Below are 17417 nucleotides of genomic sequence, written 5' to 3'. Positions count from 1 at the left end.
AGCACCTCATGCTCCATGATTTCAAGCTGAGCAATTTGATTTGCAGGAATACTGAATGGTGCTCAGTCCTGCCACTTCAGTGCTGTGATGCAAGTTAGCATGCATTGCTGGCCATGTTGAGTGCCAAGAGAAGGATGTCTGCAGGGTTTGCTTCCTTCAGGCTAGTCACAAAAACAATCTAAGCAAGGTACCTTTATGGTGCTCTAGTGACAGCTTTTCTAGGTTGTGTGTCATTTACACCTTCAAGCCAAGCTAAATCACACTTCTCCCCCAGAAGCTGGTCTGCAGCTTTACATGACCACAGCAATTGTTGCCTAACTTTGTGTGGTGAACTGGTGTTAATTTTATTATTCCATTTTAGGTGCTGAAGGGTGATATTAGACCTGCTATTGAAACTCATGAGATGCTCTATCAGGTTATAAAAAAGCATAACTTTCTTCCAGAGGTAAAGTAGCAATTTTTCACTTGTGCAAACTGATTCTTAGCTTAATTTGAGCAGTTTCAGATATCATTGTGGAAAAAAACAACAGAGGGTGTATGTGTTATTAAAACCAAAGGCTCATTTCCGTAGCATTCATATATGACTTACAGTCCTGCAACTGTATTTTGGATATGAAATATTTTTTCAGTTATGTTGTAGTTAACACAGCAAGAGGAAGCTGCTGCTATTAGTGGTTTCTTGAGCTTTGTATTTTAGCCTTTCAGAACTGCCCTTGACTCACTGCAGCATGCAGAACTTGTATAACCACGTGTAGTAGCTCCTTAGTAATACAATAGCATTAATTCACTGTCATCTTTTCTTTTAACCCAAAGAGGGAAACTAAGGACTGAATTGTTCTGAAATTGTGCATAATGTCCTTAAGAGTAGGTACAAAAAGTTACTTGTAGATATTGCCAGGGTAGTCTCTGAGCAAGTGTATTCTGCACAGGAAAGCTTGCTTACCTGCTGAAGTGTGTCTTTATTCTGTGGTGACCCAGAATATATGAGAGAGCTTCCAGCTCCAGTTTTAATTTTGTCTTTTCTCTGGTGTAAACTTACTTCTGCTAGAGATGATTTTAATTACCATCACATTCACCTAATGCAGTTATTGAGACCAAAGAATGCTTTCTAAGCACTGGAGTGATTTTTTTTTTTAGAGTGCTTTTAAAATGGTATGATTTGGCTCCTTGGGGAGTTTTTGGGTTGGTTTTTTTGGTGCTTTGTACTTTCACAAGCAAGTCTGACAGATGAGTTAGTTGGATTTAAGCCAATATGCCATCCTCTTTAGCAAAGACCTCATTTAAACCCTGTACAAACTGGTAGTGAATGAAAGCCATCACAGAAGGGGCTTTTACCAATGCATAATAAGAGTGAATACACAGACTGAAAAATTTGTAGATAACTGATTTCTGTCCTGTGGTATTTCTCATGGTAGAAACAGCTGCTTCCCCTCTGTCAGCCTGCAATGACAGCTTAATCTGCTGGAGGTGTAAGGTGACAGGTGTGCTTGCAAAAATGGTACTTGTCAAAGGGTGATCTCTGTGTAGCTGCCCTTCCACAGGCTGCTTTGCTTGGGTTGCAGCAACAGTAGGGTGCTTGTGCTGATGGGAGTGATTGGAGGCTGTATGCTGCCTTCTGGGTCTGGAGCACAAGTTCTCACCTGGCATCACCTGCCAGAACTCCGCCTGCTGGAGACTTGTCAGGAGGCTGGATGGTGTCCTGCCCTAACACATCTGTAATTTCACTAAGTGGTCTGAATGAAGGAAATACTAAATACTGTCACAGGTTGGCCAGGGATGTGGTTGGAGCCCTGTCTCTGGAGACATTCAAAATCAGACTTGATGTGGCTCTGGGCTGCCTGATCTAGTTGAGTTGTCCCTGTGGACTGCAGGGAGGGTTGGACAAGATGACCTTTGAGAATGCCTTCCAACCTGATGCAATCTGTGAGTCTGTCTAGAACAGCAGGGTTGATGGTTTGAACTGAAAGAGGGAGATTTAGACTGGAGAGAAGTTCTTTGACAATGAAGATGGTAAAACACTGGGCCAGGTTGCCCAAAGGCGAAGGTTCAGCCTTCAAGGTGAAGATTGGATGGGGCTCTGAGCAGCCTGCTGTAGTTGCAGACGTCCCTGCTCACTGCAGAGAGATTGGACTAGATGACCTTTAAAGGTCTCTTCCAACCCAGATGATTTTATGATTCTATGAAATGAACCCATGTTTGGTTTTCTTGTATTTATTTTTGTCGATCCTTTTTACTTCTTCAGGCATTCACAACAGACTTCAGAGTTCACTGGGCTCAGCATCCTTTAAGGCCTGAATTTGCTGAAAGCACTTACTTCTTGTATAAGGTAAGGTCACTTTCATTCCTCTGGTTTTTGGTCACTTTGTTCAGCACCCAAAATTTGGTTTTATTTCAATAAGGAGTAGCATATTTTGATGTAAAATATATAGCCTATCTTTAGCTTATTTTGTCTGCTGGAACCAGGTCTGTGTGTAAACAAGCTGAAAGTATTTGCTTTCAAAAATTGTTGTAGAAATCTTGTTTTGTATGCCTAGAATTAGAACAAAAACAGTTAGGTGACAAAGGGCTGTACTTTAAAAGATGTTTACAGATATTGCTGATCTCTCTTAAGGAGATCTGAGAGACTAAGGGCAAAACTACTTGTACCTTGCAGAAAAGAGCAGTGCCTATATGTCCTGGTGTTTCTGTAAGCATTTCCATGTCCTTACCTGCATATCTGTAAAAAGGCTGTGCAGTGGTACCTCAGATTGATTAGCACCCCTAACAAATTAGACTTTATGGTGCCTCAGAAGGTTTGGAGTCAAACTAGCATTAGGAAAACGGAAGCTGCTAATTGTACCTTAAGTCAAACTGCACCTCTGAGTTTGGGGTTTGCATTGCTTTTGTAGGCTACTGGGGACCCTTATTATCTAGAAGTGGGAAAAACACTCATTGAAAACTTGAACAAGTACGCAAGAGTGCCTTGTGGGTTTGCTGCAATGAAGGATGTTCGTACGGGAAGTCATGAAGACAGGTAAAAGGTTTTGCAATTCTCTTCTTCATAAAAAGATTACAGGAAAAAAAATCTCATTACTCTCTTTACATAACTGAATTGACTTTTGAGTAGCTGTCTGTCTGCAGTTGAACAACCAAGCCCTATATTGCCTGTTTGTCATAGTCTATAAACTGTTTGTCTCAGAGCGATGGAGGAATTGCTTCCAAACCAAATACACTTCAAATCGAGAGGTTTGTAAAGAGGTTTATTTGTTTTGTGTGTTTCTGCTGGTTGGTACTGAACATGCCTGATCATTTCCCTCCAAACATAGTTTCTTCTCAGTGGAAGGAACACTAATGGAATTCAGTTCCACAGTAATAGTCATGAAGTCTTCAGAGATGGAGCAACAGGAGTATTTGTTCTACTGATGCTTTTGAAAAGAAGAGGGGATCTTCCTAAAGGGCATGCATTTCTTTCCCATAGAATGGACTCTTTCTTTCTGGCTGAGATGTTTAAATACCTTTACCTGCTGTTTGCTGATAAGGAAGACATGATTTTTGACATTGAAGACTATATCTTCACTACAGAAGCTCATCTGTTACCACTTTGGCTTTCCACTACAAACCAGACCATCTCTAAAAAAAATACAGTAAGTAATAACTCAACTCTAAATTAGTTTTAGTGATGCTTTGAAGCAGTTTTGGGGTTTTTTTTTGTTGTTGTTTAATGGGGGAAGTAGAAGAAAAAGCAGGAAAGATCCTAGTTTGAAGAAGTACACCATTTCTGACACTTCATTTCATAGGAGCCATTTTGTCATCACATGACTACAAATAATGTTTACTTGATGAGATTCTGCACCACTGAATCAGGGGGGGGAAAAAAGCTGTGGAATATGAGCAATAGATAAAAAGAAAACAATTCTTCATCTTGGTATAAATGTTAAAAGAATACACTGCTGTGCTTTTGTTTTCAGCTTTATTTTCTGTTATTTTTTTCTAAGACATTATCATCAATGCCTAAGTTTTTGTTGCTAATTTTACCACACTAACCCTTGGCAAATTTAGAAAGGTTTGTTTGAATCCATGGAATAGGCATCTGTTGTCTAAATGTGAGAACACTGATAGAATTACAGAACTGGTGAGGTTGGAAGAGACCTCTGAGACCATCAAGTCCAGCTGCACACCCAGAGCTCACAATCCCACCACTACTGCTAAGCCACTGCCACTAACCCACATCCCTCAGCAGCACATTCGTGTGTCTTTTAAATCCCTCCAGGAATGGGAGTGCCAGCACCTCCTGGGGCAGCCTTTTCCAGTGCCTGAGAACCCTTTCTGGGAAGAAGTTTTCCCTTGTGTCTAACCTTAGCCTTCTCTGGTACAACTTGAAGCTGTTTCCTCCTGCCCTGTTACTTGTTACATGTGAGAAGAGACCAACCCCCACCTCACTCCAACCTTTCGAGGGGTTGCAGAGGGCCAGAGGGTCTCGCCGCAGCCTCCTTTTCTCCAGGCTGAACAACCTCACTGCCTTCAGCTACTCCTCATAAGACTTGTGTTCAAGGCCCTTCACCAGCTTAGGTTGCTCTTTTCTGGACCTGCTCCAGCACTTCAGTGCCCTTCTTGGAGTGAGTACAGTATTTGAGGTGTGGCCTCACCGGTGCTGAGTGGAGGGAGACAATTGCTATTGGCCATACTATTTCTGATCCAGGCCAGGAGGCTATTTGCCTTCTTGGCCATCTGTGCACACACTGGCTGATGTTCAGCCAACCACCGACCAGCACTCCCAGATCCTTCTCCACCAGGCAGCTCTCCAGCCACTGCTCTCCGTGTCTGTAGTGTTGTATGGGGTTGGTGAAACACAAGGCGCTTGGCCTTACTGAACCTTAAGCTGTTGGCCTCTGCCCACTGGTCCAGCTCTGTAGGGCCCCGCTGCCCCCAAGCAGACCAATCCTTCCTCCCAGCTTAGTGTCTGAGGGTGCAGTTGATCCCCTCATCCAGATCATTGGTCAAAATGCTAAACAGAACTGGCCCCAGCACTGAACCTAGGGAACACTGACAGGTTTAGACATTACTTAACCTTCCAAAATAACCTACAGCTAATACAGCTGTGCTGAGGAGCATCATAAACACCTGCCATTGGTTTGGTCTGTGCTCATGAGGTAAGGTGATATCATGTATTTGTGAGGCAGTAGAAGTACATGAGACTGTGGAGAAAAGGGTGACAGGGGCATCAGGGGTGTAAATTCCCTTATGTTAGTGTCTCCATTTTCACCCTGTACTTGGAGTTTTATGGTAATACCTGGATCAGGGGAAAAGGCTCCTGTTGTGTGTCAAGCCACACTGAGTAGAAAGCATGCTGGTTCAGGGACAGAGCTTCATGTTCATCAGTGGGATAAATGCAATTACTGGCTCTCAGTGCCCAATGTTAATACATTTAATGTGCCATGGAGTTGGATTTTCCTGTTCCTTGATAGTGGAGAGCCTGCAGCCTCTCTGAAATGTGCTTTCCTTGAGCATTTATCCTGTTTCATCTTTGAGTTTTGGAAAGGAGAGACTTCTTTAAACTACACAAGAAGTTCTCTGAAGGATCTGAAGTATTTTATGTGACTTTCATTCCCAACATGAAAAGTTGATACTTTTGAGGCAGGCAGGATACCCACAGCTTAAACTGTCTGAAGAGGTGGCCTCAAAAATGTAGTTCTCTTCAGAACCACAAATATTAGTAAAAGGCCAATAAAGGGCAACAGAGTAAGTTGCTCAAGTGCAGTTTTCTTAAGCTCTTTAAGTCAGAGCTGTTAACATGCATAATGCAAATAAGAAAGGTCCGTTGAAAATAGTGTCCCAAAAATTGTGTGAAATGGCTAAAAGGCTGCGAGTGTGTTTGTTCTGTTGTGGAATTTACCTGATGGTGACAAAAAATGGGTAAGAACAAATGGAATGTGTCAATTATTTGTAATATAAACACAGTGCTATGAAGCCAAAGTGCCTGTGAACTATCTGGCAGCATCAAGCCAACATCCTGTTTGTACTGATTCTCATAAACAGGAAAGGTCATGTCTTGCACTGTGATGCTTGCAAGATCTTTCGGTGATGTGACTACTATTTGTCACTCTTAGGAGCAGAGATACTTCAAAGTGTTTGTTCCAGTAAGCTAACAGCCTTTTGACCTTGTTTTTAGGGAGCCTTTACCTACTTTCATAAGATAATTCAGTAGATTTTTAATTAGCTAATACATTGCAAACAAGGTGGGTTTTTTTGCTGTGGGCATTTCTTGCAAGTAGATAACTACTAAGAGCAGGCTAACTATGGCTCCGAAGCGCCGTACATGTTCCACATGGCTTCACATGTTGCAAACTGGCAGTTTGTGCCAGTGTGAACTCTCTCATCTTTACTGAAAATAGACTCTGTGAGTTACACAGAGATCCATCCCTGCCCATTCGGACTTCCAAGCCTATGTGGCTCCTGAGGAGGAGAATCTTTTGTTCATACGATCGGATGTGATATTCTTAGTAACGGGAAGCAGGAATGACCTCAGGTCTGCAGCTCCTCCACTCAGCATGAGGACACAGTCAGATTAAATCAGAACAACTTCCTTTAGTTGTCCAGCACATAAAGGTGCAGGGACACTAGCTGTGTCCTGAGCAGGCTTGAGGAATGCTATTTGCCACTAAAGGATTAGGTGTTTCTGCAAAAAAAGTTGGAGAGATTGTGGATGCAGGTTTGGTAAGTGACAAATCAGAACTGGTTGCATTTGTCTATCCCTGGAACAGGGTTGTAGTTAGCTGGTTACCCTTTGTTACTCCAAGGTGTGGCACAGAAAAGTGATGCATCCTTCATTCCTGGACTCTGGACTGCACTCAGCTGCTGTATATCCTGAGTACACACATTACTTGAGGGTGGATCTGTTGGTTTTTTGAACATAGAACTGTAAGCTGCATTTTTAACAAGTGATTGCATCTCTTGTTTTAGACTACAGAATACACAGAGCTGGATGACAGCAACTTTGACTGGACCTGTCCCAACACCCAGATTCTTTTCCCAAATGACCCAATGTTTGCTCAAAGCATTCGTGAACCTTTGAAAAATGTGGTGGATAAGAGCTGTCCCAGGGGTATTTCCAGAGCGTAAGATGGATGTTTTCTGTCTTTTGGCAGTGTAGAGATGAGTGGGATTGAGTCTGTTAATGCATGTAAGGAGAAACAGGAGGTGTACTGGAGCTTGCTCTGCTTGAGTTTGTAGTCCTTTTAGAATGGATAACTGAGCTACAGGGAGAAATCAGTCTGGCATCAACAGCAAGACTTAATTCATTTCCAGCAGGAATTTGAGTGCTTTTCAAAGCAAAAGGAGCTTAATGAGCCACATGCTCCAAGTGGGGATTATAGCTCAGGTATTGCAGGAAGTATGTCTCTGATTTGTAAAATTGATGTCTGCAATCCCTTGAACAGTTCTGCAGTTCTTTGTGGTAAGCAAATCATACTGCAGAACCTCACAGAATCCCAGCATGGTGGGTTGGCAGGAACCTCTGGAGATTATCCAGTCCAACAGCCCTGCTAAAGCAGGGGCACCCACAGCAGCTTGCCCAGAAGCACAATGTCCAGGTGGGTTTGGAGTCTCTCCAGAGAAGGAGACTCTACAACCTCTCTGGGCAGCCTGCTCCAGGGCTCCAGCACCCCTACAGCAAAGAATTTTTTTCCTTCCTGCACAGATGGCTTCCAGTTTGTACCCACTGCCTCTTGTCCTGTCACTGGACACCACTGGAAAGAGTCTTGACATCTGGCCTTTAGATATTGATAAGATCCCCCAACTTCACTTGTTTTGAAGAATTTAGGACAGTGTTAAAGCTGAGGAAGTTTATCCTTCTAACCAGCTCTTTCGTATTTCTACTTCACAAATAACACCGAGAAGCAACTGCTTGAGGACAACTGATTTTAGTCAGTCTAATAGTCATGCAGTCTAGTCAGAAAGGAGAGACAGCACACGTGGCAGTCTTGCCATCACCCTTGCATGTGCTTTTTTTGCACTACAGAATTACTGATCATCTCAACAACTTTAAAAGACAGACAGTTTGATAAGCTGAATCCTAGTGAAGCTTGTGCTCAACATTATTTGAAAGAATCCAAGTTTTGGGGTGGTAGGAATAATGTGAGAGTTACATTTCAACAACAGTCTTGTTTTTAAAGCTTTGATGTCTAATGTCTTTTGGCAGAGAAGATGGTTTGGGAAGTGGACCAAAGCCGCCATTGAGAGCCAGAGATTTCATGGCCAGTAATCCTGAACACTTGGAGATACTGAAGAAGATGGGAGTCAGTTTGATTCATCTGAAGGATGGGAGAGTACAATTAGTACAGCATGCAGTGCAAGTAAGACTTGACAGGACTTCTTTTGGAAACCTTCAGTGATACTTGACAGTTAAGAGCTTCAGGAGGGACTGGCAGACTGGAAAGAGGCACATGAGCTTTATCTGCAGCTATATTTAGCAACCTTATGCTTGTTAATGTTTTGCCTCATTAACACTTTTAACTAATCTTCCCTTGAATTAGATGGAGGCTTTTGAGTCAAAGTGATGTAGCTAGCAACACCTTATGTGAAAAGATCTCAGTGTGAGATACTTCCACTTGTGTTTAAGTGGTCTGTGTGTTTTCAGTCTTCTGGGTGGTAGAGGCGCTGAAAGGTTAACTTCCTCAATGAGATGATGAATGAGTGCCAGTGAGCATCTGCTCTGTGCTTTAAAATTCTGTAGCAGTGGTCCAAAGCAAACATAACTGCAGTAATTATTTTTCTTTCCTCAAACACTTCTGAAGAAACTGTTTATGTTTCTTTACTCCCAGGCAGCAAGTTCTCTTGATGCTGAGGATGGCTTGCGGTTCATGCAGGAGATGATTGAACTCTCCAGTCAGCAGCAGAAAGAGCAGCAGCTACCTCCTCGTGCTGTTCAAATTGTTTCCCATCCCTTCTTTGGCAGGGTGGTCTTGACTGCTGGACCAGCACAATTTGGGATGGACTTATCCAAACACAAAGCAGGGGTAGGGAGGATGTTGATTCAATCTGTTTGTGGCTTTGTTACTTTCCTAATTCCATAAGCCTAAATTTTACAGTACTGCTTCTATCTCAGCCTTGCCAGCAAGAGGGTGATAAATTAATTACAGTGATTAAAATGACAGGGCACAGAAATGGCAGCAGTGACAGACTCTTAGATGGGTGACTTAGCAGTCTGTGGCCTGTGCTTTGCTCTTGAGTCATCAGTGATGAGTTAGGATTTAAAAAGCATACGTAGTATGGTTTTCTGGAAACAAATTCATGTGGTCTGCAGTGCAGATCTTAAGAGAGATTAATTCAAGGGGAGGTTTTCCTACCATGTCAGCCAAAAACTCTCAAAAGCCGTTTTGGAGTTACAGCAGGCTGTTTTCATGCAAGCTTTTATAAAAGGCTGTGTCTGGATGGAAGAAGAAACTATCAGTGGCAGTGGTGCCTATTGGAATCAGTAGGAAAACCCAGTGGCTTAGACTGGGCAAGGTGCAGCCCCAAAGAGGAGTTCCAGAGAAGCTGTTCACAGAAGAGAATTTTCCAGAGACAGCAGCTGACAAAATGCAGCAGATACAAGAATTAGGTTTTCACTTGGTCATTCATTGCTTCTCAGAACTCCAGCTTCAGGGTAAAGATTGCCTGCATTGACAGAACATTGGCTTCTGTCACTGAATGCATTAGATTAACTGAGGGAATGAAAATGCTTAGGAATCTTCTGCAAGTTTGAACCCAGTGCTCTAATTCTCTCTTCTTGTTTGTTTTTTCCCAGACAAGAGGATTTGTTGCAACCATTAAGCCATATAATGGATGCTCAGAGATCACTAATCCTGAGGCAGTGAAAGAGAAGATTGCTCTGATGCAGAGAGGCCAGTGTATGTTTGCTGAAAAGGCACGAAATGTCCAAAGAGCTGGAGCAATAGGAGGCATTGTTATTGGTAAGCAGAACCCTTCAGTTCATGTAGATGTACTTCACAGATTTGGAGATAGTAGAGAGCTGATAAGCAGCTGTTAGACTGTCTGAGATGACAACACAGAAACTGCGCCTTCAGAAGAAGAAATGGTTTGGTTTGGTCTGGTTCTGTGCAGAAAGCATAGCTAAACAAATTGGGATGGGTGATTGTCACTGGGTTTTGCAGATTAAAAACTCTTTGAAGGATCACAGAATTGCAGTAGTGCTGTCTGCTTACTGCTGAGGAAGACAAGCTAGGAATGAGAAATGTGAAGGGAAACAAGTACACATGTTGCCTTTTTGCAACAAGCTTCAGATTTTGTGCCTGGCGTCCTCTCAACTGTCTGGGCAGCAGAAGGCTGCTGAGAAGTCTCTGGAAGTTGGGAGTTGTAGTGTATCTAACAGGAAGGTCACTTGCTTCTTGTGTGCACTGGCCAGATGACAACGAGGGAAGCAGCAGTGACACAGCTCCTCTCTTCCAAATGGCTGGTGATGGGAAGAACACAGATGATATCACAATTCCCATGCTCTTCCTCTTCAACAAGGAAGGAAACATCATCCTGGATGCAATCCGGGAGTATGAGGCTGTGGAGGTGCTCCTTTCTGATAAAGCAAAAGACAGAGGTAAGATCAGAGGTGGTTTCTTCAGGTTCAGAGGTTATTCTTCAGTTCAGCTTCCCTCTCTGCCGTTGCCACCCAAAGGTGCGCACGTGTTACTTGGCAACTCTGCTTTTCTGTTTGACATTGGTAATAGGTATTCCAGCAAAAAGCCATTGTCTGAGGAGTGTCATTACCTGCTCCCCCTCTTCAAGTTCTTATCAACATGAAGTGCTGTTCATAAGTTGTCAGTTTGACTAAAGAGAAAATGCAGCCTTTTGGATTCTTTTTGGACCCCTTTTGTCATAATGTGCTTTGAAGTGGTGTCAGGAATAGCTGAGTGTTCAGTGCCCTACATTGTAAATGCCTCTCTCTTATCAAGCTCCCCAGTGACATCCTTGGTACCCAAAAGGAAAGATACAACTGTTACAACTATTCTGCCTATCTAAGGAGAAGTGAGAAATAAGGCTGCTGAGCTCAGATGTTTTGCAATTTTCCTTGCATGGTGCAGGAAGATTGCAAGCTAAAACATTCCCAATTAAAATGCTTGCCTATGACAGATCATTCTGAGTTTCCCTTTTGTGAGCCTTCCTTGCTAGCACCACTTTGTCCAAGCAGAGCAGATATAAGATGAAATCTCTCAGTGGCAGCATTTATTTCCTGCACATTTGCAAAGGTGATATGCTGAAAGCTGCAGTGTTCTTCACAGCTGCTGACTAACGCCTCCTGCTTCTATCTGTGGTTAGACTGCTCTAACGAAATGGTAAACACATTTGGGAATTTGTAATCTGTGTCTGCTTCTTCCCCTCTCCTCATGCTTCCATTTGGAATCCCAGCAACAATCTTTAAAGGTAAAATGATTCCAAACTACATTATTGATAGCAGTAAGTATCTTGTATTAAACATAGCTTACACAGTTCAACTCCCTACAGGTCTTGAAATACCACTGGCCTGTTTACTAGGCTTAAGCAGCAAACTCTGGAGTTTGCTGCGCTTATAAATCAGCTGTTATAAAGCTCTATTACTACTTGAGATGTGTGTTAGTTGTTCTGAGTGGGCTTGTGATGAGGGAGGCTTCAGCTTTGGCACTTCAATTTACAGTTCAATGAACTTACGAAACTCTGACTCCCCTTACTTGGGAGTGGGATCTGGGTGGACCCGTGAGTGCTTTAAAATCCAGTATGAAAGTTCAGTGCAGGCAGTGGGGATTTGCTGAGGACTGGAGGATGGTAGCTAGCACTGACCCAGAATCACTAGTCACAGAGTCACAAAGCGGTTTGGGTTGGAAGGGACCTTAAAGAGTGTCTAGTGCCACCCCCGCCCTGCCATGGGCAGGGACACCTCCTACTAGACCAGCTTGCTCAAGGCCTCATCCAACCTGGCTTTAAACACTTCCAGGCTTGGAGCCTCCATGGCTTCTCTGGACAACCTGTTCCAGTGCCTCACCACCCTCCTGGGGAAGAATTTCCTCCTAATGTCTAATCTAAATCAAGCTGCTTCCACTTTGAAGCCCTTACCTCTGCTCCTGTCACTACCTGCCTTTGTAAAAAGTCCCTCCCTGCTCGAGTTTGAGGAACCCAAACTAGTCTGTGTTGTTTGCCCTTGTTTAAAATGCCTTTAAATGTCTTCTCTCCCCTCCCTCTGTAAAAGAAGCTCCTTGATAGTAGCTTCTCCTATCAGTGGTAAGTCTGCACTTCCTTGAGGGTATAAAGCCAAGGGAAGTGACCTTGCTTTTCAAATACATAATAGACTGTTGCATTCCTAGGGGAGTTTTCAAACCATGCTTTTCTCTTCCCTCTAAAAGACTTGGAAGTGGAGAATATGGACCAGAAATTGTCTGAAAATGATTCACATAAACAGCATTCAGAAGAACCTACTTCAGCATCTCAGGATGTTGGCACAGTCAGCGAGGAGCCCGAAGAAGGAGAAAGCTCTGATGTTACTGATCCTGACTCTGTACCTCCTGCTGATGCAGCCAGTGACAGTGTTTCCATTTCAAATCAGGATTCCTCCGTCCCTGGAAGCCAGGAGGCTGGTGCTTCAGAGCCAGCATGTCCACCAGGGGACAGCCAGCCTCAGGAACAACAGACTGAGACAGAGCCAAATTCCAAAGTTAACTGGGATAATAAAGTCCAGCCTATGGAATCCATATTAGCAGACTGGAATGAAGATATAGAAGCATTTGAAATGATGGAAAAGGATGAGCTATGACTTGTAATAATAACTTATTTGTTAGGAAACAAGTGGAGAACTCTTTGGGTGGAAGTGAGGCTCTGAGATCTGACAGCTAGAAAACATATTCAGTATTGTGGCAAGCAGTCAGGTGCCACCTGGAAAATACCATAGAAACTCAGCACCCACTCCTTGTCTCATCTGAATGTGTCCTCTTTGACAATGGGAACGTGCAATCGAAGCATTTGCCTGGCTCCACAGCATGGTGCTGTAGCCCAGGAGGCTCATTCAGGGAACCAGCCCAGCTTCTGCCTTCCAGGCTTCAAGAGGTCACCCTCCCTTGGCCTCTGGAAAGCAGAAGTTGAGCGCAGTGGGGTTAATGTACCACACAATGGTTATCCATGAGAGCACTTCAGGGCAGCAGGTCAGCTGCTGTTCTGCTTGGAGCAGAGGTGTGGTTTCACTGGTCTCTGCTGAGTTGAAAGCCTCCACTGACAGCAGCAGGTGAAGTTACGGTTCCAGTTATGGTGTCTTCAAGCCACAGCTAGAAGCAGTCTGATTTTGGTCCTGCCATATCATACTGAGATTTTTGTGTTGCTCACCACTGCTTCCATCTGTTACCATGAAGAACCACCATGATGACAGGCGAGTTGTTTTCCTTCTGCTTCACTTCCAACTAGAGAAACTATAAACCAAAGGCAGCGTGTGCTTTGTAAGCAGGGCCCATGAGGGGAACTGAGACAGCCTTGGGGTCTTGGGACCCTGGGATCAGAGAAACTGAGACAGCCTTGGGAAGCAACTAAAGGTTTGTGGTGTGGTGTTGAAGTTCTGCTTGAAGTTAAGGCAATGTGGACAAGGCAGATGTTAAGTTACAGCTATTTCATTTGGCCTTCCAGGTTGCAAAACTCAAATGTACCCCATGACATGGAGTTTAAAGTGGCAATACTCTCTGTCAGGACAGCAAGCACAGCTGATCTTGTTCCAAAAAACATCTTCCTTTTTCTACAAGTTTTACTTCTGACAGCTTGACTTTGCTGCCATCCTTTTGATATTCAAGCTTCCACATGTGTGATACTGCAAGGCAATGAGGCCAGTACCAGTAGTGAAGTGCAGTTGGGGCCATAGTTTAGCGGTGTGAGCTGTGAGGATGGCTGGTCTGTTACTGTGGGCTTTGGGAGCTTGTTACAGGTAAGTGTGAGTCCCAGTTTGTTATCCCTATGATGAGAACCCCACGACTGAAATAAAACTGGGGATGGTTGAACTCCTGAGAGATGTTTTGACTGTGTCCAAAGAAACTGCCAAAATACTGAAGTCACTTGATTTGTATAGACTGCTTGTAGTGAATTGTGGTTCAGAGAGTTGTTTTATATTATAGAGTAAATTAACACTGCCTATATGCTGCACCTGGTGAAAGATGAAGGTTAAAATGCAAAGGAGAGGGGGGGGAAAAAAGCCCCAGTCTGAACTGCACCTTTCATGGAGCTGGTGAAATGACGTGTGCTGAATGTGCAGCTGTTAATTGTCAGAGCCATACTGTATCCATTTGTGTCCTCCTGTACAGTATGGGCAGAGAAATCCCAGGCAAACATCTCCATGTCTACTCAGCTGCTTTCCAGAGTCTCCAACGCACAGGCACCTTTTGGAGAGCAGGCAGAACATCACCCAGGTACCTAGCGCTCAGCCACACTGCGAGGAGGCAGCAGGACAGTGACTAAGTGTCCTTGGAAACACATCAGCTTTTACATGCAGGCATCATTCCTTTGCACAAACAGCTGCCTGGAGCCTTGGGGTGAGTGAGCAGGACTTGCAGCAGCTGGGGGTTCAGTCTGGAATCTATTTGTGTGTCTATCACATTAGGTGAGGTTCTGCATGTGTGTTCCATCAGGGGAGTCTTCTAAGTGTCCTTGGAGCCCAAGTCAGCACCCAAGGGTGCTGCACTCACTCCCCTGGTAGCACCAGGCTCTAAGCCATGTGGCCAACTGCAGTCAGCTGCAGCATCACCACCATTCGGGTGCAGATCAAACTTTTTCCTTCTGATAACTCCTTTGGTCTGTCAGTGCTTAGTGCCACAAAAGGAGCATCCTCGTTCCCCATGCTCTTCATCTTCACACTTGCTAGCTTTGCTGGTGGAGATGGGATCATTTCTGTAGCTATAGGAGACCCTGGTCATTGTTACAACTGTCAGTAAGCCAACTACAGATTATTTTCTTTTATGTGCAGAAAATCTAGGTGTAGGTTTAAAATGTTATCAAAAGATAACTTTCTCTGCCATCAGCAGTTTGGGTTTATTTAGCTGCTTTTCCCACATTGTGTTGCTAAAGCAGCAGGTATTAGCAGTCTCCTTTGAGGGGATTTTGAATGATCCCAGCATTCCCTATGAATTGGAGGAAGAATTTCGGTGGTGGCCTACCTCAGCTAAGTGTTGCCTCCTTCCTTTTGGGTTGGTTTTCTTTGTTTTAGTTTGTTCTACTTTTGACACCATCAGGAGAGCCACAGCTTTGTTTATAAAACTGAACTGGGTTAAGGTTGACCTTTGGGGACAGAGGACTGAATTTTATTCAGGTTATTTTCACTTTGTACTTGATGAGGAAGCAGGCTTTAGCTGAACCTTTTCATATCATTCTGGAAATAATTCTGTTTCAGAATTTGAACTGAATCCCAAAATTCAATTCAGTGTCATCCTAAAAAGTGAGAAGAATGTATTCATCAAACCCCCACAACCTTTTGGAGAGGGGAGTAAGGGGTTTTTTCCCTCCCAGTTTGTAGAAGTCTGCTCCCTCTGTGTGGAACCTTGCTGGTACATCATTAATCAGTAATTGCCTCTACCTATTGTACATGTATTTCTATGATATTGGACACTGAAGAGTTCAGGAATCACAGCTGGAACTAGCACTTACTCCATGCCATGTAATTCAGAGCAGCCAATTATTTTATCATTTGATTTTAGAGGAATCTTCTTAATTGTTTACATTTATTGTCTCTTAATGAAGTTTCACAACGAGCCCAGCTTTGGTTCTCCTCCTCCTCCTCCTGCCAGCCTACCTGGAGGCACAGCAGTAGGCACAGCAGTAGGCACAGTAGGTACAGGGAGAGGTTAAAATCAGGATAACTTCTGCAAAAGGCATCAGTCAGAACATAGGAAACAAACCCATTCTGTGAATGAAATATTGTATGTTGGGGTTTTATAAGGTTATTACTATTTTGGTTTTTAGCCAGCCCAATTTACAGCCCTCTATTTTCTTACGAGAGATGTCTAATAACAGGAGCTGTAAGAGAACTGTTGGGTTTTACTGTCTGCGGGGGAATCTATACAATATTTCTAAGGGCGACTATGTACTGTGATGTAAAAGCCTGGGCTACAATGTATATAATCTGTGTACATAATTGTGTACTTGATTATAACTGCTGATTGTAAAGATTTAATAAAATGTAAATACTCTGGTCAAGCTGTGCTGAAATGACACCAATTCCTGGCTTGCCCAGCCAGCTCTCTGTGCCTTGACTTGTAGCAAGGCCTTTGGTCACCACAGCATCCCAGCATGATGGGGTTGGAAGGGACTTCTGGAGATCATCCAGTCCAACCCCCCTGCTAAAGCAGGGTCACACACAGCAGCTTGCCCAGGATCACAGTGTCCAGGAGGGTTTGGAATCTCTCCAGAGAAAGAGACTCCACAACCTCTCTGGGCAGCCTGCTCCAGGGCTCCAGCACTTTCACAGCAAAGAATTTTCTCCTCCCATTCAGATGGCACTTCCTGGGTTCCAGTTTGTGCCCACTGCCTCTTGTCCTGTCATTGGGCACCACTGAGCAGAGTCTGTCCCCATCCTCTTGCCCTTCACCCTTTAGCTCTTGCCTTTAGCTCACGCTTTAGCCCCTCTCAGGCTGCTCTTCTCCAGACTGAACAGCCCCAGGTCTCTCAGCCTTTCCTCATCACAGAGATGCTTCAGGCCCCTCAGCATCTTTGTAGGTCTCTGTTGCACTCTCTCCAGTAGTTCCCTGTCTTGAACTGGAGTTCCCAGAACTGGACAGAGTGTTCCAGATGTAGCCTCACTCAAGGCAGAGTGGAGAGACAGGAGTACCTCCCTTGACCTGCTGGCCACACCCTTCTTAGTGCACCTCAGGGCACCATTGGCCGCCTTGGCCAGAGGGTACATTGGTGGCTCACAGAGAACTTGTCCACAGCACTCCCAGGTCCTTCTCCACACAGCTGCTTCCCAGCAGGTCACCCCTCACCTGTACTGGTGCAGGGGTTGTTCTTCCCCAGGTACAGGACCCTACACTTGCCATTGTGGCACTTCATGAGACACAGTGGTGCACGGCCATGGCTGATAGCAGCAGGCACACTGCAGTGCAGGACACTGAAATGAGACCAACTTTTCACTGAGGGTAGCCAGACACAAGCAGAGCAACCCTTTTGTGTGGAAGAGGATAGGGCAGGCTCTCAGCAGCCTCCTCTAACCAGGCTGTTCCAACCTCTCTTATGCTATGACTTAGGCATTTTTAATGATTATTTTTCAGGCCTGCTCCTGCAGTGAGAGTGCAGAGCCTCACACCTTCAGTGCAAGTGTGACTACTTCTGATACTGCCATTAGGATTAAAAGAACCTCTCGTCTCTCTTGGGCTTGATTAGGTAAGTCTCAGAGGAACCAGCCTCCAGCATCCTTCCTCATTTATTAGCTATTCTCTGACATACTAGAGCATGCCCCC

At 44.2% G+C, this 17417-nt stretch overlaps 1 protein-coding gene across 2 annotated transcripts in view; it reads left to right on the top strand.

Annotated features, from left to right (window-relative positions):
• EDEM3 (ER degradation enhancing alpha-mannosidase like protein 3) overlaps positions 1-16150 on the top strand; it is a 33956-nt gene extending 17806 nt beyond the window's left edge. Inside the window, exons 11-21 of one of the 2 annotated variants that reach the window (XM_054165013.1) lie at positions 362-445; positions 2243-2326; positions 2889-3013; positions 3458-3623; positions 6940-7094; positions 8177-8330; positions 8799-8993; positions 9764-9929; positions 10382-10567; positions 11377-11424; positions 12345-16150. In XM_054165013.1, the coding sequence (XP_054020988.1) occupies positions 362-445; positions 2243-2326; positions 2889-3013; positions 3458-3623; positions 6940-7094; positions 8177-8330; positions 8799-8993; positions 9764-9929; positions 10382-10567; positions 11377-11424; positions 12345-12751 (1770 nt within the window). In that variant the 3' untranslated portion in view covers positions 12752-16150. The remainder of the gene's footprint in view (positions 1-361; positions 446-2242; positions 2327-2888; positions 3014-3457; positions 3624-6939; positions 7095-8176; positions 8331-8798; positions 8994-9763; positions 9930-10381; positions 10568-11376; positions 11425-12344) is intronic. The other variant, XM_054165014.1, reaches the window with a different exon arrangement.
• The last annotated feature ends 1267 nt before the right edge of the window (positions 16151-17417 follow it).

Source organism: Dryobates pubescens, chromosome 11 (assembly GCF_014839835.1).
Source record: "Dryobates pubescens isolate bDryPub1 chromosome 11, bDryPub1.pri, whole genome shotgun sequence".
NCBI classification, from domain to species: Eukaryota; Metazoa; Chordata; class Aves; order Piciformes; family Picidae; genus Dryobates; species Dryobates pubescens.
Note: the sequence above shows the minus strand (reverse complement) of the source record. Positions and strands in the feature narration are given on the sequence as shown.